Genomic DNA, 23,493 nt, shown 5'->3' with positions numbered 1-23,493 from the left:
AATCAACGCGACTGTCGAGCAGCCGCTTAGCTATTTTATCTATAATTCTACGTTATTAAGAACGAGATTTACGCCCTTTTACACAAAGTGCGCAAAGAATTGCCGGTTTATTTCGTGGGAAATCGCGGGTGTTTTCATTATATACAGAAGCTTGTTTCGATGGGAGGATTTAAAGTAGTCGAGTTGAGTGCACGATCACACGCGCTTACCTTGATGCTGCTGGGCCTGTTGGTGCTCGCGAGCTTTACGGCGTAATCTTTCAGCGCGGGTAGGTCTGGGCATAGGTACCGCGCCCGGTAGCGTGCCCATGCTACGCGAGTTATCGGAGCGTTTTAGATTCTTGGCTCCTCCGGGCGCGGCCAAGTGCGACATGCTGCGACTCATGCTAGAAGCGCTCTGCAAAGGCTGGTTCTGCTGTTGTTCCGTCAACGTGCCGAGCTGCTCGGACGTGCGTTTCCTAGGCTGCGCCAGTTGGTCCAGCCTGGACATGGAGTAAGTCCTACCTGGCGAGCGTGTGAAGGCCTTGGCGCTGGAGCTGCGTGCCGTCGACGGCGGGCCGTCGCGCGGGGACGGTATCGTCGGCATGAGGTCGGTGCGTCTTCTGTTCACGCGTAGGTAAACCGAGGTCGGGGTGCTAGGCGTGCCACCGCCGTCGCTATCGTCACCTGCAAAGAATCTTGCTTAGGGTGCCGCCCGTATTGCGAAAACGAGCGACGTCGTCTTTTCGCGCGGATACGCGGCTCGTTCAGTAGCGAGACACACTCGAATAGAGAGCTCCTCTGACGCGGCAACTCGGTCGCGTCCAGATTTTTATTTCTTTCTTTTTCGTCACTTGCGTTTGTAGAGCTTTGCTTTTCATGCTGTGGTACGTGAGGGTGACGCGGAGACGTACACTGAGAGAGATTTTATTTAGAGCCGCGCGGGGACAGAGTATTTTGCGTTTGGCTTGAAATTTTAATACGACAGAAAGTTAGCGCATATTTGCAGATGAGCAAATAAAAAAGTAAGAAAAGAGGTATATGCAGCTCTTAAATTTTTTTTTTTATAAGAAACGTTCTCTCAATGTAAACCGCTGTATATTGAAGCGCATTTAATTACTTGAGTATCAAAGTTAGTGTGCATGCTGTAAAAAAATTTATATGTAAAGGAAAACATTACGATATCTTTTATATAAGCAGCATGTTAGGATTGTTTCGAATACACTCAATCGAACAATGTCTAAAAGTACAGCGAAAAATCGCGTCTACGCAAGCAGCAAATTTTATGCTACTGACGATTATAAGTCGTTTAATTAACAATATTTACGTTAAATTCTATCTGCAGTAAATTATCGCACGACTTCGTAATAAATTTCAAATAATTATTAGCATAAATTGATAGTTCAATAATAAATACATACAGAAAAATTAAAATAAAATAAAATAAAATAAACGAGAGATTGGTCGTGACTGATAATCGTCTTGTTAATCGTATTCGCGACCAGTGCAACAGATAACTGAGCTGCAACTAAATATTAATAGTGTCTAGTAATTAGCTAGAGTTAATAATAACGGGATCAAGGAAACATATAACAAAACTAACAATACGAAGCTACGGAGCAAGGGAGACAGTGCACGGGACAGATTTTCGAAATATTAAATAAATGTGACATGCGTTGATAGTGTCTTGTAGTGATGTAAATAAAAAATTAATTAAAAAAAAAAAAAAAAAAGACAAAACGTAACGTAAAAACACGAGAAAGAGAGGGAGAGTCCGACGAGAGTGAGTGCTAGAACGAAACGAGAGGTAAGAGGATTCGACAATTCATTCCCGAGGCGAACAGAAACGGATCTCTCCCGGTAATCTTGCAGGCTTCTGAGACATCAGGACTCACCACTGGCAACCCGCTGAATCATGGGACGCCTAGTATCGCTATCGGACTTATCATCGACGGCAAAGATGTCGGTTGTGGGGGGCAGAGAGAGGCTGGCTCTCTTATGCTTGGCAGGAGTTAAGGGAGGATCGGGGCTAGAATTCCAATTGAACACCTCGTACATGGACGAGGACATTCTCATATCTGCGAACAAACCATTCAACGCAACGCAAATATTAGGTGTTCCGCGAAAAATTTTCTTTTTTTTTTTTTGGGTTTCTTTTTACGGGGCGGGAGTAGAGATAAAAAATAGGACGGGAAAGCGTAAGTATCAGCGTGAGTTAGATACAGTGCTAATCGCACGTCTGTCGCCCTTCCTCATTAGTCTTTTTTTTTTTTCTTTTCTTCTTCTTTCCGTACACCTCGTTATACACAACCACCACCGGATTAGCACAGACTCGTAACCAAGGAAAGGAGTACAGAGAAAAAATATAATTTAATGGTAAATTATTTTCTTAAAAAAAAAGATAAAAAATTGCTTTCGTTTCGTTTCGGTGGTTATTTCTTTAAAGAAAGAAAAAGACAGAATAGATGCTCGGATAGGAAAGAATGTGAATGAAAATGGGTCGTTTATCAAAGTGAATGCGAACCGAGCAATTTGTGTGCAGTGTAAAAGTAAATAATGTCGCGTAAAAAGCAAAACTTGCGACTCATACCGCGCTTTAAAACGTTCTCAGGATACGCTGTGTAACTAATCTCAAGCTGAAAATACGTGAATTCGTCTGTCATTTAGGAGAATATGCCACAAACTTGTACACAGAATAGGCTAGAAAGTGTAAACCTGAAAGTAAAGAACCAAAAATAATAAAATTTACACCGTGGATAATATCGCGTTGCAGGTTCTAAGAAGTGCTGGACAATCGTTCTTTCATGCCACGCGATGTCGTTTTCATTGCGAGCAATTGTGCGAAAAAGAGAGCTTCATGTGACAGCGATTTTATACAGCTCATAGTTTTTTTTTTCTTTCTTTTTTCTTTTAAATCCAAACCGATCAATCAAGTCTCCAAAGGCGTAACTAAATAAACGAATTTAATTTTATGGCAAAATAATTTAACCATTTTAAATATTATTATCTTTCATAATCATAATAATTGATACGTCTCGGACAAATATTCTTATTACTTTTTTCAAATATCTAGCGTAGAATTTGATCTATCACAGCATGTGCGGCAGAAAGAAATTTCTATCTCGTTAAATGGCAATATCGGTTACCGCCAAGAAAAATATATCGCTGTCAAATGTATCGGAAGCGATCGTGCGTAAAGTGTAGGCTGCGACAAGACGCCAGTCGCTTCCCTGTCTCGTTTATCCGCTTCTAAAAGCCGTGACGTAGAGATATTTTCATAGCCGTGGCGCGATTAAGCAGCACCCATCCTTCACGAATCCCACCGCGGCAGAAAGAACGATTGTAGGCCCAATATGACAAACATCAATCATCGATACATATACCGGACGTTCGAATAAACAGGGTGGAGCAAGCAAACAGGGAACGAGACGTTGAATTCCCAAACACGATTTATTTCTTTCCGGACGGTATCGGCAGAATTTATTCCGTTCCGAGTAACACACTTAAGCCACGAACGTAAAATAATTGACTCATAAAATGCCGCCGTGTGTTTAATATTCAGGGTGGCCCGATCAATCGGTGTTCGGTCTTCGATCTCTCTCATTACGAAACTTAGCCGTGCATTAAGTGTCGCGATCCCCATTTATACTCACATTAAGATAAATCCGCCTCCGAGTCGCTCATGATGCGATCAACACCCGGCGTTGATTCGATACTCGATTAAATTTACGATAAACACCAATTCGTATTCTACTTGTGCAAAAGTGCAGGACAGATGCGCACGCGTGTATCGTTCATTCGCGAGATGCGGAAAAGCCCTCAACGCTTTCAGCTGCAGTTTCACATTGCGTAAGCGAATTTTATAGATATTTCCTACAATATATATTTCAATATCCCTCCGCTGGATAAATCAAGCGGAGAAAGCGTTGCATTATTTACAGTCCGTTGCGAAGTTCTTAATATAAACGAATGCGCCGACTTCGAGAAAAATATGAGAGGCTGATTAGGTACAGCGAGGCTAAAACTCATCGCGGCGTAGTAGCCTGGGAAATTAAATTATCGCGTAAACGTTGATTGATTATAATTTATATAATTTATATAATTATAAATGCATATTGTACATATCAACGTTATAGAACGAGAAGGTGAATTGTTCGTGATTATATCATATTTTAAAATCTATTTATCGAAGAGTTTGCGATCGAGAAATTTGATCATAGAACCGAACGTTTAAGTACATGAAGGGTCTATCATCGCGCGCTGAAAGGGTTAATTAAATTTCCGTGTGCGATGTGCAGCTAACGTGTTTACGTGAACGATCGCCATCTCGCTAACTGATTTGTAATAAACTTCGGTGAATTCGCGTAATTCAATCGGCATTCGATGGAACGTATCGACTAACCTTCTCCCGGTTTCCGGTCAAGTCCACCGGCGGAAGTAGCTCGTTTTTTGCTGCCGTCCAGCTCTCTCTCGGAGGACCTCCTGGTGAGGGGTTGCGCGGCGGGGAACATCATGACATTTGTAGTGGAAGTTGCTCTGCGAGTACCCCAGAAAGTGGAGCCGCCGGTGTCGGCGGGTTCCAGCATTCGCGGTGTAGAGCTGCCGAACGCAAAGACGATATGCGATCTCTCGTTCCGTTTCTTCGCCTCGATACGCGCCTCCCTTTCCTGATTCTTGCGGAGGATAGCCTCCCGTCGTTCCCGCTCCGCCTCGCATATCAACCGTTTTCTCTCCTCGACTTGATTTCGTCTGAGCAAAAAAAATCGACAGAACACGCTCGTGACAATTTCAAACAAAACCATCTACGATTAAGTAAACCTAGATTTATTTTCTTTGCACATGGCAGGTATACAAATAGTTTGCACTTTAAGATAATTAAAAAAAAAAAAATAGAAATAATATATATATATATATATATTTTATTTTATTTTATATAGTATGAAGTCGATCAGTTGGATCGTAAATGTACTTAACAAACCTGTCGTTATCGCGCGATCTGAGCTCATCGATTCGTCTTCGTCGTTCTTCCTCGCGCTGCTCGCGGAAGCGTTGCGCGGCGAGAGCTTGCTGCCTGAGCTCCTCCAGCTTCCGCTGCCGCTCCTCGTTCTGCCTCTCGCGGACGAGCTTCGCCCTGTCCAACTCCTTCGAGCTTCCCGTCGACTCCCGTCCTGCAAACAGCCACGCGAGATTAACACACTCTGTATTCGTTTGCTCTAACTCGCTAATGCTTAATTTAAGGTAATCACATTTACTATAAACGGAGGAGTTCGATTAGAGATTAACACACTTTCTTTTAGAATGTTACACGAAGCAGTTTTAAATCTTCGTTCAATTGTATATTTAGTAGATGTATCAAGTCCAGTAGGTTTATTTCATGGTTACGCTTGATATAACAAAGCAATTAAAAATCAAACCAAGTTAAAATCGAAATAATAAAAAGTTGTTCGTAATTAAAAAAAAAAAAAAAATTTTTGTTTTTATGGTGAAAAATGATTTAAAAGAATTTTTTAAATAAATACTAGCAACTTTCAATATGAACAATTAATTGTTAAAATTACCTTACGTTTTCGATACAAGAATATGTAAGTGTGGGTTGTGAAACGATAGAAAATAAATATACACGCGTATATTATATTACATATTAAATCGAAACGGTAGTAAAAAGTTATTTACAAAATAAAATATTCAAAGAATATTACATGATAAAATACAAGGCGCGATTAGAGATACGTGCAGCATCCCGAGTGGAAATTTATCTACTCTGATTTTGTAGCTATAGTTAGATCGCGCATATTAGACATATTCCTTAGTGTTTCGTCGTTACTGTATATAAGCTTAATTTCGACTCGGGATGAATCCAGTTTACTTATTAGAACTAGACACAGATACGTGAAACGCGGATAATATCTGTTATTATTTGTTAAAATCAATATAAATGCAAATTGGAAAAGCGTCGCAAGGCGTTATTGGCTCGTTAATTTTTATTAAAAAAAAAAATTAAAAAAAAAAAGAATAGTTTACTTGAAGAGAAAGAATAGGAAAACGCGATCTGTACAATGCCCTTGAAAAACGATACCTTCATTCTCATAAGGACGATCACCGTCGAGGGAGTCCTCGTCGTAGAGGCTTCGCGGGCGCTTCACATCTGCCGAGAAGAAAGCGAGACATGTGCGTGTGCACGTAAGATTTCAAGTATTAAAAAAAACTACAGCACGAATGAAAGCATGAATGAATAAATGAATGACTAAATGGTTATTGCGGGTGCGCACCTGCCGTTTAGTGATATAATATGCAAATGTGTGCTTGTGCGGTTAAAACGAGTGATCAACATGCACGTAATCGCTTGTGTTAATACAAAATCGTAGACAGCTGATTACAAGCGAGAAAAATTAATGGATAAATCGTGTCAATGTTCAATACATGATAACTTTCGATAGAAAAACGCAAAAATTTATTAACAAAAAATTAATATAAAGTAAAAAAAAAAAAACAAAGGAATATAAAATTGAAAGTAAAATATGGCTCCTAGATTTTATTATTAATGTAAAAATTATTTTCTTATGATTTTTCTTTACCAAGTAATTTTCTCGTTTTCTCCCGGTTTATCGTCAGAATAATACCATTAGAATAATATCGTATAATTCGTATAATAAATTTTTATATACGTTTTTTTATTTTTAAACGCATGTTACAGACATTGAACGTAACACGTAATTGTTTGATTCCCTGTAGAATTAGTTAAATTCAATATTCTCATGCAAATACAGCTTACGTTTTTACGCAAAATCGAATACAAATATATTCCGGCAGCACAACAGTTTCTAATTATAGGACGTAGTATTAATTATCTCAATTGCAAACCACATTGAAATTATCATAACGGAGTACATCAATCCCTCATTCGCAACGCAAATGTGCCAAACAATGCGGAATAATTTGCTCAAGGGAATTAAAATCACGATGCACGCCACTTTCGCATTTTTAAATCAATATTTTCCAAAAATTCAAACTATTTCCGAACGTGTGTTTTGTCATTCCCACAAAGAGAAAATGCTCCACACACAAGACACACACAATCGTTATCGAAGCACGTTGAACTCACGCCGAGCGTACCTGTCAAAGCGAGGGCGTCGTTACCGCCAATCTGTGCGAACCAGTGCATCGTTTGCTCTACGAAAGATAAATTCGAAGATATACACATTCTCTCGTACCAATAAAGTTCGTAGTGCAGCAAACGCTGCCGTTGTGTCGGCGAAAGACACGTGTTTAACGATCAACGATATCAAAGTGCACCGTATGTAGATAGCGCCGGATGGCTATATGTAGCTAACATTGTTTACCAAAAGACGACAGCCACGCTGCATGTTACGTGATTCTCGGGTTTGCTCGACGACGATGCACGTATCGCCGAACGACGTTGTCGTCTCCGAAGAAAGTCGTTCCAAATTAAATCTCTCATTACGTCGCGGGCCCTTTGAAAGGTTATTTCGCAATAAATACTGTATACACAACCGCGCAACTCGTTAATAAACCTCTCGGCTCTTGAAATTTACATTTACGCCGCGTGACGAAAGTATTGATCGGCACCTCGTTATCTCACGCATACAAAATCGTTCACTTTGCGTCGATATCACGCGAATCTGGGATAGAAGCCCCCCCCCTTCCCACCCCTCCGTTCCCCCTTACATTCGCTAATTGCAACGTAGTTGGCTTATATTTTCATCCTTCGCTGGCGATCAATTTTCGACGAGCGTCAACGCGAACAACTGCCAAGCTGCCAATATTGTTTCCGGCCGCTGATTGCAAATATCAGGCGGGAGGGAAGGGGTGGAAAAGTGCGAGGATAAAGGAGAAAACGCGGCACACCTACGGCCGATAGTAATTGGACATACCATTAGTAACGCGGACACCGAATCGAGCGAGAATGAAGGGAAAACGCTACGGAACGCGGGGGATGAAACGGGACTAGGCCGGGGATGATATGAAAAGGAGACGTTTTCGACGTCACGAATATCGAATTACGTCGCGAGCATGCAGACGGGAATTCTCGACGATGAAAGAGGCGCTGGATTTTTCAAACAACACGAGATAGTAATTGAAGACTCGCTTCTCCCTTTATTGAAGACGGGAAACTACCGAGAGCCACTTGCACGTAAATGTAATTTGGAAGACGAATTCGAATCGAATCACTGGGGAAATACTCGATACTTGCTGCAGTGGTGCAGCTTGAAGACGTTGAGTGGCATGCTCCGAAAACGAAAAGTAAAGAAAAGTGGAGAGGGCCGAGAAAGACGTGCAGAAAAAAAATGGGAAAGAAAAAGAGAGAAAGAGAGAGAGAGAAAAAAAAAGAAACAAAAAGAAGACCGGAAAAATAAGTTTGATATCGCCGTGTTACACTTAGCGATTTATGAGAAAATTCGCAGACCGTATTACCGAAGTTTTTAGAATCACGAGTTATTAAAGTAAAAACCTTTCATCACTTACGTATGCATCATCGCGCTGCACTTGGAATAACTCGATACTTTTTCTTATTTTTTTTTTTTTAATATAAATTTTTTGAGAATTGCGAAATATAAATAACACGATTTCTGGCACTCTATTTAATCAAGGGCCAGCTTTTCTCGAGCGGATAAACAAAGATAATACATACAGCACTGCGGGCGTAATACGTAATTGAATTCTTACAGATAAAGGAATAGCGAGAGAAAAAAATAGTTTGCTACAAAGCGCGTTCTTTTCTTTTTCCGGCCATTATCCTGATCAAAAAGATTCCTCTTCGACCGAGGAGAACGCGAACTTTCAAAGACGAAGGATAATAACACGTCGCCGAAGCGGCGTTCTCGAGAATGTAGATGCAAAGTGCACCGCTTAGTATTGCACGCAGTCCCTAGAGCTGTTAATCTCCGGTCACTCGGAAACGCACAATGCGCCCTCTGATCCATCAATCTTTCTGAATGCTGTCCTCCGCACAATATCGCCGTTAATTCATCCGCTTTTGACGAATGGAACGGAATAACAAATAAAGAACAACACGGCCGCGTTAAGTATGCGTGAGGAATTAGAATTACGTAAGAAATCAATTGTGATAAAAGCGGCGTTATAAGAAAAAAAAAAACTCCACATAAAGATCTCAATACAATCTATTCAAATCGCGAAATAAAATAAAATTAAATAACAACTTGCAAGGAAAACGAAAACGTAGTCTGCGGGAAACAAATAAAGTTTAGCCGACGTTTCGCGACAACTATTTAGTAATAAAAGCACGGAAATATCCCAGAGTAAGTCACTTCCTGCAGCGTTATTTTAGAAGGTGGTTCGTTAAAATCCCCGATTATCCCGACGAATATTTACAGCGGCATGTTCGCAATTTCGAGGGGAGATAGGTCGGGACAATGCGGTAACCGGGACTATTTAACGAATGAGACGTAACCGCGACGCGCGCTGTCGCCCGGAGGGATGCGCTCGTTCGAACTACCGGTGGAATCTGTGATACAGTCGCAGTCGCAGCATCCGCCGTCATCGTCGTCAACCGTCTTGCGAGGCTCCAACGTTAGTAAATCCGCCGGTGGATACACACCGCTCTGTTAATCTCCCTTCGTCTGGAAGTGGGTCGGAAAACAATGGAATCCGTCGCTTCCATCTCTCGCCGCCACCGTGCCACGGACGTTGTCTTCACAATTCTCTCTCTTCATTTCTTTCCAACTTCTCGGCTTTTCCTCTCGGATCCTCCATTCATCCACTCGACTGTTCTATCTTGCCAGCCTTGCTCGGGTGGCGGCGTAGAACGCGAACAGATACGCGCGCTGGTTTAAGCTACGCGAATGATTCATGAAATGTTGCGCAGCCAAGTAACGAGATTCGCTCTCGTCGATTATCGTGCCCCTTTCATGTTTGCTGAAGCGATAATTATCGCATCGGGTGACATTTGAGATATATTCGCGTGAATTATTTGAAAAGGAACTGTATACAGGGATAGATCCGTAACCATTTAGAGAATAATCTCTTCAAAGTACTTGTAATAGAAAAACTTTGTCAACGTTGTAAATTTTTGGCTTATGTAAGATCAATTCTACCGCACGATACGACTAAAATATACTTTAAGAATTTTTTTTTTTCTTAATTTATCGTAGGGGCTAAATTATTAATGAACGTCGCGAACTGGCGGAACTCTTCATATCTCCAGAGTGTTTTGCTAATGTTTAACGAGCGAACGTGCTTTCTTGAGCAAGAACGATATTTATATTTCGAATTTAAACCCTCGATTATTCCCTTCGTCTTTTAATCAAACAAAACCGTTTTAAACATTTTCCAAGCACTTCGTTACTTTTAGGTAAACTGGAGAAAGTAACTCGCGAAAGACACACACAAAATGTTTCCCAGACCTTTTCCCAATCTCTCGCATTATTCTCATAAAATCCGTTATTAAAACAAGAGACACAATTTAAGCTTCCAATTAAACTTTTCGCCGTACGTAATTAAATATGAATTGATATGTTACATTTAATAAATCGGCGTAAGCCAACGGGCGCGCTCGCACTCGAAACACAGACCTCGTTAACTCAGGTTTAATTATACCGGCCACTGGAACGTATCTAATCACACAATCGTATGATAAATTACGCATTTTTTTTTTTTAATTTTTTTAATTTTAAATTCCATTTTTATGCGTGGCCGCGCGCGCAGTTTTTTTCGGCCACGCGGACTTATTAACAATTTCACAGGCGGTTTTCCCGATTGCTTAAACTCACGGCGTCTCTCACAAAAGCGCGGAATGCAATTGAGGCTTTATTAAATCCAGTTGGCCGCTTGGCAGGTCGAACTCGGAGAATTGCATTCGTTATCTACCGCGACCCGGGAGGTCGTACTAGGGATTCGGTGCCGGCTCGATCGCGCTCTCGATTCTACCGCAGATTGAAAAGCAGTTACGCGGTTTCCCGCGCGAGATTAATATCATTATCGACTGCGGAATATCTCGAGGACGCAGAAATTTACGGATCTGCGTTTCTATGAAAATTCCCCGGGGATTTGAATTTACAGCAGCAAGACGCTTGGCGAATTGATTGTCTTCGCGCAATTTTGCAAAATAATCTCAATCTGTATTAAACGCAGCATTCGATAAAGATTATGCTACTACTGGGAGAACTGATAGACGAAATCTAATTAACGACATGTTTCTTTTTCTTTTTCTTTTATTAAACTTTATTTCGAGCGACTTTGTGTTTAGTATTTTAAAATCACAGCGCGTCCGAAGTATCAAATACTTTTCAAGTCCAGCTAAAAATGACCTGTACACTCGGTACGTACGTATGTCTATGTCACTATTTGTATCACAAACAAATGATCGAGTTGTGCTCACAAACGTCACAGAAATGTCGGTAGACACGGAGTGCGATATTGAAAAGTGCATCACTTCTAAATCCGCCGTGTAAATGTCAAAAAGCCGACATGAGAGGTATAACGTCGAGCGTTACACTCGCTACGAAGTAATAAAAAGTTCTCGAGCCGATGCTTTAGAGTTTTGACGAGAAACTAGCTAGGATACAGCAAGATAGACGAGAAAGAGAGAGACAGAAAGAAAAAAAAAAAAAGCATAGTAAATTAAATTCTGGAACGTAGCTACCGAGCATACTGGGTTATATCATTTCCATTAAAATAAAAACCTATGCGAGGCAATTTATAAAATTACAGACTATCTATTAAATTTGAGCTATTATTATACTATATGGTTATTAATAATATGTACAATAACTAATTAATGACGTTGCTAAGGTTATTAAATGATTTAATAATTTATTTTAAAATGTATTTTAAATCTCGCGATTTTTTTCTGCTCGATAGATTAGCGCTTTATTACAGCAAATGAAAATATCTGAAACGTAGTAGTCTTACCCTTCGTGAGAGAGTGGCGATTGTGTGCAGAACTGGACCTTTGGTTAGTTTCCTCAGGAGCGGCTCCAGCTGTAACATAAATTGTTCCACATAAACCCACTCTCTCGGTAACGGAATTAGTTATTGAATATGCGAACGTATTACGACGGTGAATAAAAATTTAATTAAAAGCGGTCCGACGACAGTATGAACCGACACACCGGTTCTAAAGGCTCGAAGCATCTTGCGCCAATATTAGTGTTTTAGTAGCCGCATTAATTCCTCACGGCGAAACAACTGTTGTCATCCCATGAAAGACAGAAGGCAGGAAATTTAATTAAAGTCGCTATTTCGAGTAGCATAACCTAAATTCGGAGTTCAATTTAGGATTATTGATTAAAGCGCGCCTTAAATGCGATGTAATTTCTGTTAGAAGTCGAAATAGGATTTCGTGTACAACGTTTAACGATGTGTAATGTAATATATCCATATATATATTCGCGAATCGTCTAAAGTTGACTTAACTAGGTACGACCGAGACTCATTACGACACGAGAACTGTGGGGGCATAAATTGCATTTGCCGAACTTTCGCAACGCGACGTTCAAAATGAAGCGTCGCGCAATAAAATTAGGCCGTTAAGAAATTTTCCATTTGAGAGATCTGCCCGTCAAGGTAGAAGAAATTCCACGCCGCGTTCCTAATCGCAAGTTAAATAAATAGATAAAAGTGAGATATCGGTGGCAAGCGAGGCGGAATAGTTGCACGTGCGACGGGAAAATTGCGTTACACGAACATCGGAATCGTGCGACGCACGTAAGTAAGGGCTAGGCACGAGGACGAGAAGTTGCGTATCTGGTGCATGAGTGTATAGGGTAGATACCGGGTAGTTGAACTTCGACATTTCACAGAGGAGAGGCTCTCCTTCCATTACGCGGAGATATTCACCGACTCAATTGGGTGGAACTTGGTCGTGTTAGCGAAAAGGTTCGATATGCAGGCTGGTATCTTCCGAGCGAAGCACATACATTCAACATAATTTATTTCAATCGATTTCGTTCCTTATTTGCGAAAAGTTTATCGTGAATAGCTCATTAAATTTTTTTTCTATACATTATTTTAATTCACAGATTAAATGCAAATGTTAGAATTACATTTAAAATTTATATTACATTAAGTTTCTAAAACAATACGCTTGCAAAGAATACTTTTCCGTCACGAAACAAGCGAGTTACTATTTTAATTTAGTGGTGATAATTCATCGACGGTTAAAAAAAAATCTTGAAATAATCTTTTATATTAAAAAAAAAAAAAAAGAAAACGACGGAGTACTTAGACTCTAATTCCAGTTGCAAGATAAGATTTTAAGTAAGATCTTTTAAGTAAAAAGAAGATAAGAAGTAGAGAGAGTAAGAAGAGAATAATCCAAATCGGTGGTAAAAAAATCGCTTCCTACAACGAGCAGATATGTAGTTTAAAGTATCGAGCGGCGGATAATGATGCGGAACGACGGATGAAGACGCTAATGATGATAACGCGAGACGGTTATAGCGGAGAGAAAGCATTTTATCGCGCGTCGTCGGCATTTACCATCGATGGCCGTTCTTACGAGGACAGCTCTCGAAATTCTCGCTAAATTTGCGCTATTAAGACGTCGTAGTCGGCGGATAATAAGGACGGAGAGTTGAGAGAATAAACGTTGACATAAAATCTTCGATGCAGCGCGCATCGCGAAAGAAAACGCCGAGTATGGCACAAGGAGGGAAGCTAGAGCGAGATCTTTTGTGTTTAAAGATGCCGGAGGTGTACTTTGAAAGGTGTCGCGGACGATTTGTCAGGAATGGAAGGAGCCTCGTTGAAAGGAGAATCCAGCTCGCTTAACGACGCTGGCGTGTTGTTCTTCGTGATTCACACAAAGTACAATAACTATCAATTTAAAGCAGACTCCTTGAAAGTATAGTCATTAATTGTAGTTAATTACACCAAGGAGCGCCAATATAAAAATCTTTTTTTTTCTTTTTATATTACTTTCAAATTTTGGAGAGACTGATGTGAAAACGTATAACTTAGTTTTTGTATAAAAAGTTGATAGGCATTATCAGATACTTAAGATTTTAATTGTCCAAATTTTTGTTGTTAATAATAATTCGTTATATGAAGCTCAGAAATTCTGAGCACATATCACACGCTACGTTCCTCCGAGTGGCGTCTCAATTTTTAAATGGACTCTTTTGTATTCCCCCGCAAACCGAGCTCGCCCGGAGATGGTTTTCTCGAGGTGAAACAATTCTTATCGCATCTCGCCAGTCCGGAGTTACACCCTCTCTAGATCGCTATTTGGGGGAAAAAGCGTGGCCCCACCGGTGGCCATAAATTTTCAGGCATTCTCATGTAAAATAAGCCGGAAAAACTAACGGGCATGTGTGATGCGGGGTGAATTCAAAAGGCGAGGGAACAGATTTTATTTAATAAAATCTCAAATTCTGTTTCATTGTTAAAATAAGTTTTATTAGCTTTAAAAATACTTTTCTGCGCAATTACACAGTCCGTGCGAAGCGCGAGAGAAACAGAAAACTCGCATGCGGCTTCACGGAGAACGCGCGCTCAGGTTTTTATTTCCAACCGCGAGGCGTTGCGTGAGCGGCAATCGGGAGACTCGGTTCCTCGGGTTACGTAAGAAATTCATACGCGGGTGACAGAATCAATTCACATGTATCTCCAGATCGTATTGTTAATAAATTACGTGGGGGGAGGGAATGTTAACTCGCGGCACGTGTGGTGATCCGCCTTTCCGCGGAGGCCGCGCGATACCAAATATTCATTTGCAGGTCATTACGAGATCCCAGTGATTACCTCGTCGCGTCGTGTACACTCGAATGCACTTCAAGGTCCCGAGAGCAAATATTAGCAGCCGTTTAACTAGTTGACAAATACACGCTAACCCATTCAGCGCGACGGTCGCTGATTATTCGACGTTGTGTCGTGTATGCGCACCTAGCAGTAAGGTAGACAAACAACGCGGAAATGCAAATCTACATTAAAAGCTTTCACCCGATGCATTATTTCTACGTCTCGCGAAAAAACTCGCGGACAATTTCCGCTAAATAAAATTCTCTTACGTAAATGCCGAGTTCTTGAGCAAACGTGGCGAGAGCCTCGGTATAATATTTCCTTCGGTGTTACAAATGGTCGTTGCTACTCGACTCGATTTTTACAAGACTCGTAATTACACGGACGGAATATCTCGATAAAATTAAATTTAAGTGTCGCGATGCCGAGCAGAATTGGCCGGCCCTATTCTTTCCCGAGAACAACGGTGTCAATATGATACAGCATATCACGTATTGAAACGGTAATAAATTTTTATTGATCGGTCGGACATTGAGAAGAGTTAATTGCCTCCAGACGCCGATGAAGAAATAACAGGTGCTCGCTCTGCCAAAGTATCTCACTATGTATCGGTGACACGACACCCTACCGTACTCCGCAAAGGCGCTTAAACTGCCGGCAGTGCGATCCCCGAGAGAGCCAGGCGTATCTTGATCAGACAATGGAGCACCGTCGTCCTTCGCGTCGCAATTAAATCGTTGATCGACCGAGCCGCTAATTGCAATGTTCTGCACTACTTTTCCTTACGAGCGGAGAGCGTAAGACAAACTCGCTCCTTATTCTCGATAAACTTTCCGGATCGAGCGTTAAATTAACGTAGTGAGAAATAATCCGATAAAAAAAGAAATAAACGAGAAGTTGAGAAGAGCATAAAATGAAATACCTAAAGGGACGCGTTCGAGAAAAATGTGAAATATAATTTCTCTTTTACGCGTTTTATGAGCTCCATCCTGCCGATATCGATATTTCCGGCGATTAATTTTTTTTTTTTCCTTTTTTTTTTATTAAAAGCAGCTTTATCGCGAGATCGCTACTTTTATGAGAATAAGTGCATTGTTTCTAAATGGGAAAGAAGGCTGCAATGCGTTTACGAGAAGCCAACGAGGAAGCCCGACATCGCTGATTCTCCCTCTTCGTCTGGGCAACATAGTTTAGTCTTAAAAGAATGACTGCCACGAGAAAGAAAAGGGACAATGGTGATGGACGGGAAGGGCGACCACTATCAAGCGATATATTAATTTTACGGCTGGGTGGTCTTCAACGGAAGAATAGGGCCGACCTATTAGATCTACGGGTGGAAAATAACCTTTTGAAAAAATCAAAGCTTTAATCTATCGCGATAGCCATCTCCTCTTGCGATATTAAAACTGCAAAACGACTAGTCTTAAATAATTACATAATTCGCAGGAAAACATTAGGTATATTTTCACAAAATGTCAAAATTTTCAAAATTAACTAAATCGTAAAGTGCAAATGGGGGAAGGACGAGTGATTTCTTATTTCTTAGAGTCCAGGAAATAATTTTTAAAGCGTTATATTTTCGATAAGGAGGGAAATTACGCAATATTATCTGGAGAAATTTTTATAATAGCAAGTCGTCATAATGAAAGGAAATGCATGTTCCAGTAATGGTTTGCACAATAATCCACGTTTACGACGGTGACATACATAAAAGCGGTTACGATTGTCTCCGTTTAATCGTTGCTCGCTATAATAACACCATAATATCGATCGCGAATACGACGAAGAGAAGCTGTTGTTCGTCGCAAATGACGCTAATATTTCGTCTGTAATATATACGCCAGCCGCAGCTTTACGCCGTGATAAATGCAATCATAAAAGTTATTTTTAAGAGAGAGAAAAAAAAAAAACTAAGAAGAGAAACTGTGCGCCCGGCGTAATATTTCTTGTATATACTGATGAGAAAATATTTTGCTTTCGATGCATGCGGCCTGAAATCTCGCCGCGGATCGTCGTTACCGTTTCCTCCGAGTGAAAATTCATATTTAAATTGCGCCACTTTTCACTGTGTATTAAAATTTCATAAGTCCCTAGCTCGGAATCGTTAAGCGTTTTTACCAGCGCGTCACGTAATTAAGTATTTAATTCATATTCCTGTAATTTCTTTCAAACTTTCGTTTAACTCGTAACGACTCGAAGTTCCGAACGTAGCGTAAAACGACGACGTATTGGTCGAACTGACATTTATCCACGCTGAAAATGTCAGAGACATATGTCCGCAGTGATAAACGATCCACATGGTCAGACGCGCCAAGTTTACACCGAGGCTCAACTCTCGGCGCCAATTTCCAGGCAGCGTTCGCATTGTTTCTTTGCTCATTGCCCATGCTAATTTGTTTCCTCGCGTGTCTTCGACGACCTCCACTTCGTAAAATAAATTGTCGATTTAACGTTGGTATCGCGATGTCGCCGTAGGTCTCGACGACATTGATTGACATTTCGAAAAGTAAAACGTTATCATGTGTAACTTATTTTCCAGTAAATCTCTAAACAATAAAATAAACATTTTTTTTTTACGAGAACAAGTACGTTAATATTGAAAGCATAAAATAGGAGGTTAATATTGGCAGAACCTTGGCAATATTTTTGAATTCAATCATCGTGAGTACTCTGCGTGTCGCGCGATTGTGATTTGAAACGTTATAATCAAATATTTAACCGTACATTATAAGAATACGCTCATATAATTATTTACCGGAATCTGAAGCATCAGGCTTTCTACATAATTTAAGAGTGAATAAAGAAACGTTACTTTCCTTAATAAAATACGTGCCGCTGGGAATCGGCGAGTAGCGGGCGCATAAAAAATAGAAGAAAATGTGCGTATTGCGTGAACATCGGAATATATCAAAGGCCTGGAACACGTCGGCGTATTCTGAATAAAATAATAATCGGCGCGATATTTTAACCAACGTCACTTAAATAAAACGTGATAGCGAGCGACGAAATTTCTCATAAAAATGAAAATAAATACAAAATTCGTTTCTAATAAAACATTATCTATTCTAATTGGCATGTTACGTATGCCAGCGCAAATAGCGTACACGTGTACCGTGATCGCGAATCACATTCCGGAAATGAAATTGCCCGGACGGGCAAAAGGGCCAAGATAATCCATTATTAAACGGCATATTCTCTAATAAAGGGATGTTCTATTAAAGCTGCCGAGGCAGAGACGCTTCCAGAGTTATTCAACAAATTAATTATCGCAATATTCACGGAATCCATTACGATCTAACTCGATGAGCCATTGAATCCGCCTTGATTTTCGGGCCGCTTGCTGACGTACAGACTGCCTTTCACATGCGGACGCATAGCTGATTCGATTCGAAACTCCCGCTTGATACGGATTCATTTGCATCCGCAGATCCATCTCATGAAATCACGTGTGACCCTCCCCGACGTGGATGGCGAGGTTGAATAGTTGTCAAATTATCCGCGTGAACGCAGGCGGCATGTAGGTACGGGCGTATACGTGCGCGGGAAAAATGTCAGCGAGTGATTAAAATTCAACAAGCATTTTTCAGGGATTCGAAAAGACCCGATGGATCTCTCAAAACGCGTAATCGATAAACATCTGGTAAGCGGTACGCGTTCGGTACGGGCGAAAAATTTCGTGCTGACTCCGAGCCCGCGAGATTCATTGTGCCGAGAACAAGTTTTTTTGTTTTTTTTTTTACACGTGAGCGTATAACGCGCAGCGTGAAAAGAGGAAAAAAAAAAAGAAAAAAACAAACGTGAAAAATATGTGCATATCGGTCGGCAAAAACAAAGGCAGGCTTATCCGGGCCGACAATTCGGTCCGGCGTTTCCATTTTCCATTTCGTGCTACTGCTCGACGATGCGGGAAATCGGCCGTCGTGTACACGTTCGTTTAATTCGAGAATATAAAACACCGAGAAACGCCCGCGAGACTTTCGAAGCGAGGAAACGATTACCGTTATTTCGTGTTCATTGACACAAAAGCTGAAGTCAATTTCAGGCAGGAAATTTAATTAAGAGATCGGATTAAGATTGTTCCGCCGAGTGTCGCTACCCGAACTTCACGAAGCGTGCGTTTCACTCACACAGAGTGCATATCTTAGCGTGTGTATGATTTAAAAAAATAAAAAAAAAAAACCGAATAAATGCGCGAATTTTCTGCACTTCTGAAAGGATTTAATTGCAATTTGTATTTTACGTAGGTACAGAAACCTTTTTTCTTTTCTCTCTCTCTCTATTACGTTATTATTCTATTTATTTCCGATTGCGGACTTTAGCAAGTAGCGCATAGAATATTGCTACAGAGTTTGCTTAAGTATACTTTACGCTTTCCGCTTCCGAACGTCGGAATGAATTAATATCGATCCCTACGCAGCCATGTGTTCCCTGGCCATCTCGTTCCTGAATTCAATTCCGAAATGGCATTTAAAGAGAACGGAATATATACGGTCTATCCTACCGCGAAGGGAAACCATTTTCCGTCACCGTGCGCCACGCGCGTAGCAATATCGCCGGAACATTTCTTTAAACGAGCCGAAAGTTTCGGCGGCGGGACATCGGCAGGAAGAATAAAGTTCCAAATACGAAAGAACGGGTCTTCCGTGCACCTGGTAAGCGCATATTCTACAGCGTGAAAGTATATATCGGCGACTAAGTATCGCTAAAGGAGGTAAATTTTCTTATGCGTGGGTAAAGTGCGCTAGCAGAACCATGCCTTTATCCGGCAACTGAAAGCTGTAGAGGCGGAGAGGAGACAAATGTCGGAGATTAAGCGAAGTTTCTCTCGAGGAAGTAAATAAATCAAAAGCCGGGATAACGCGACGAGCTGACCTGCGAAAGAAAAAAAAAAAAAAAAAAAAAAAAAATAGAGTTGATTAAAGAATATATCGAGTGCATAAATCGCGGAGATTATTTAGCTGACAAAAGTTTCTCAAACTAACGAGATAAAAATATTACATATTAGAGTAACTTTTACATTGTCTTTGCGCGAGAATCGCCGAGTGGAAACAGGTTACTCGCAGCGTCGGGGGAATCTCCTATCAGATCTGATTATCTCGTCGAACCCCGTTTATGCGCTCGCGGTTCGGTCAAAGGAGATAAGAGCCGCGATGACTCTGCCCTTCAAACGAATCTTAGAGAGAAAAGAATGTTCAACGAAGTCTGATCGCTCGTATTCTAACCCACAAAAATGGCTCGCATCCTTTTCCGCAGGTTTCTTCAGAGAAAAGGTCTCAATTTACGTTCTTTTATAGCGGATTTCAATTGCAAGCCATTGCCGCGAGGGACTTCTTTTTTTTATTTTTTCCGGCGACGTCGCGGAGGTAGAATGGACCCGAGATAGGACCGAGGTGTAAATTAGGTCAGTTTAATAAAAGAGCGATAGTTTAACTTTCTCGAACTAAAACGTCAACGGTCGTTGTGTTTAGCAAAGTTTATACGTTATTAATACGCTAACCATTATTTTTATTATTCGCTCAATATTTTACGAGGAAATTATACTTAAAGTGATGACGTCAAGACTCTGACGAATATCATTGCGCGTAGAAGGATGCATCCTAAACTGATGCTGTTTTATTCAAAGTGCACGCTCATTGCAAAAAGCGACGCAGTGAAAAGATCATTCGCGAGAGACGTAGAAATTCTATTTTCACCGTTCTTTAGAACGCATCGTTGTCGAGAACGCCGGAATTCCCGGTCGACTTTTTCCGCGCCAGACCTCAATCCATCGCGATCGGGCTCATTTATCACTCGGACGAGAGAGCTCCGTCGACTGACGGCGAACAATCGGAAAATTTGCCGGATTATTAGCACCCGCGATCGAGTCTCAAATGCGATCCGTATGCGCCGAAGTACCGCTAGACGTTTCATTTGCGCCGTGCCGTCCGCTGTCTGCAACCATCTGATTAATGATCGGAACCGATCGTTGATTTATCCCGATCATTTTTATTCGTGAGAATCGCCCACGTTTACGAACTATTGATATTCAAGCGAAAACAATTCCAGCCGGTCCTCCTCCGTTCACGCCGATATATTATAAATATTGTCGATTGTTTAATATTGCAATCTTCGCGTATACATCGCACTTTGTGTGGCATTACGACGACATTTCTCGTGGGCTGAAGATGATCAAATGTCATTCAAACGGAACGTTATTCCTTTTTTTTTTTTTTTTACCTTGCCGACTTGACATTTTGCGGTTTAGTTCTGCTCCGCCGTTTTCACAGCCCTCCCCCCTTACGATTACGAAATTAGAAATGCACTTTAAATAAATGATCTGTTTGATACTTGAGAGGATAAATGCTACTACTTTCGCCGCAATAATTACTATTCGCGGCCCGACAGCGCTCGACATGTTCAGCATAGAAAATAGAATGTTTCTGGGTCGTCTAAGGTCCTGGGAATAAAGGGCGACGCCGGCTGCGTTTATCCCGCCTTTTACAGAGTAATTGCAGTCGTACGGCTAGATAAGACCCGAGATGCATTCTCGGTTCTTCCAGGAGATCGGCAAAAAGGGCGGAATTAAAGCAAGCTAGGATCTGCAAGTGACGTTGATTTATAGAGCTGTTATTATACCTACATCGCTATCGAGTTATCGATATCTAATATTTGAAGAAATTTAATAATATAACCTGACAAATTTATCCGTCGGCATTACGCGTCGTAAAACGTAAGGATATTTCTGCCAATTGAAAAGCTTTAGAAATACTCTACCAACAGTCGAACTAATAACAAAAAAAATTATAACTTTTTTTAAATATTTATTACGAAAGAAATGATTACTTTAAAGTCTTCAAACGATAAAACATTTTTATTTCCAGCATCCTCCTTAATTGTTGCAATTTTTCTAGCGTTCCGGTTTCTAGAATTAGACGAAATTCCGCGCAACGGGCAAAATAGTTGCTCTTTTCGCCAAGACGGGAGAAAGCCTCTCAACACGGTAGCCCGAACCAAATAAACGCGAATTTACAGCTCGTATGTAAGCGCCCCGAATTGGACGATTTATCGGCGCTGGGACCGGGAAGCGCGCAAGAAACTCGTTAACGAGGAGTAGCTTTTAACGACGGGCCTGGTCGTCGCAACGAGACCGGGGCGAGATCTTGAGGATCCGGCGATTCGAAACATCGCGCAACTTTTGCCTCCGCGCGTCACGCGAGAACTGTAAACAATATCCCATAGTTAATTACGCGCTAGTCAGATTACTTCGCCGAGCGATCGCACGTGAACCCACGAAGACGCGGCGAGAAATAATTAATCGTCCATTAACGTCGGGCATAATTATTACCGGCGAGCATCGTGCGAAACGGAACTGCATCCAGCTGCGAAATAACCCATCGCCGTTTCCGCTTAAATAACGAGAGAGCCGCGCGCGCGGGCCTCGATGATTTACGACGGAGATGTCATTGTGCGCCTCCGTTAAAACTGCCACTAACAAGGGACAATTTTCCTGTTCCGAGTTCATTATTCCTGTTCACCGGAAGACGCTCGGCAAATAATATTAACAATATCCTCCTTTAATAAAACGTCCGGGTTAAATTTATTTCAAATTACTGACGTGGTTGGTTTTCTTTCTGTTTTTTTTTTTTTTTTTATCGCAATTAAATTTATATATTTGTCGTGATAATAAACGTGCCATTCGAGAACGGTAAATCTTCTACGAGTCAACGATATCCTATCGCGGTAGATTTTACGGTCAAAGAAAATGTCGCCGGAAGTTCCGACGGACGCCTCGAAAGTTTGGCTCATGCTCGAATATCACGCGATTCGTAAAGGCATTAGATGAGATAAGTATTTGAAAGTGCATCGAGAGGGCGAAGCAGCGGGTGAATTAACTTCTCGAAGGAGGACTTTGATGCTTGCTTTCCGAGTGTTTCCGATCGCGTCCTGCATCTCGTTGAGTATTCGCCTAGTCCGGTTTTCGATAATTTCTAGTAAAGCGAAATTTCGGTAACGAAACAACGACGCGAGCCGTCAGTGCGTGTCTAACCAGCTGATAAGCTCCTCGATACTCACCGGTTGGATTTAATTAAAACAACGACGGATTGCCGCGTTATCTCGCGAGGAAGCGCGTCTTAAGTTCGGGATGCACGACAGCTTACGAAAACTTCGTCGTAAGCGAGACTCGTAAGCTCGGTTTGAAATTTCGAGGGTAATTCCCGCGGAGATCTCAACGTCGTTTAACGCACTTTGACGTTACTGTTAATTGAAATCATTGTTTCTCTCACGTTTCCAATAGCACATTTAATCGGCGATGAAATTAGATTATCCGAGAAAAGAGACGACGGGATGTCGAGGATCTCAATTGAAAAGGAAGAAATAAAGGAGGAGCCTTTATGAGGCAAGCGTTTCGCTTTTTAATACGCTGAATAATGTACACAGCCGCGTGTTTCTTCTTGCGACATCGAGAGCTCGATGGATTCCCTCGCGCGAAATGAAATATTCGAGACTTCTTGTCTCGATATAAAAACGTTGCGGAACGAGTAACATAAATTCGTTTTCTCTCGAAAGTAAATAACCGTAACTTAGCAAATATGCGGATCGAGGCATGCCGAAAGTTCGTTTCGCCGGAAACCCGAGGCTCCGCGATCTAAATGCGCGCTCCAGATATCCGAATACCGTCGACCGACCAACGAAGAAGACTATTAGCAAAATATATCTCCTTGGCAAGCAATAACGCGGAGCGTACCGAAGATCGATATGGAAAAGAGAGCAAATAAAGCGCCCGAAATGTATTTACACGTGATTAATTAACTATCCG

General features: G+C 41.2%; 1 protein-coding gene across 27 annotated transcripts in view; it reads right to left on the bottom strand.

Moving 5' to 3' along the window:
* Window positions 1–23,493, bottom strand: part of LOC139105990 (ensconsin) — a 132,057-nt gene that overhangs the window by 8,259 nt on the left and 100,305 nt on the right. For 10 of the 27 annotated variants that reach the window (XM_070662412.1, XM_070662415.1, XM_070662413.1 and 7 more), the window contains 7 exons: window positions 11,868–11,936; window positions 7,092–7,148; window positions 6,055–6,123; window positions 4,957–5,146; window positions 4,381–4,727; window positions 1,874–2,056; window positions 210–665 (listed from right to left, as the gene is read on the bottom strand). In XM_070662412.1, the coding sequence (XP_070518513.1) occupies window positions 210–665; window positions 1,874–2,056; window positions 4,381–4,727; window positions 4,957–5,146; window positions 6,055–6,123; window positions 7,092–7,148; window positions 11,868–11,936 (1,371 nt within the window). The remainder of the gene's footprint in view (window positions 1–209; window positions 666–1,873; window positions 2,057–4,380; window positions 4,728–4,956; window positions 5,147–6,054; window positions 6,124–7,091; window positions 7,149–11,867; window positions 11,937–23,493) is intronic. The other 17 variants (XM_070662419.1, XM_070662405.1, XM_070662410.1 and 14 more) reach the window with 6 other exon arrangements.

The sequence above is a fragment of the Cardiocondyla obscurior genome, linkage group LG10 (assembly GCF_019399895.1).
Source record: "Cardiocondyla obscurior isolate alpha-2009 linkage group LG10, Cobs3.1, whole genome shotgun sequence".
NCBI classification, from domain to species: domain Eukaryota; kingdom Metazoa; phylum Arthropoda; class Insecta; order Hymenoptera; family Formicidae; genus Cardiocondyla; species Cardiocondyla obscurior.
Note: the sequence above shows the minus strand (reverse complement) of the source record. Positions and strands in the feature narration are given on the sequence as shown.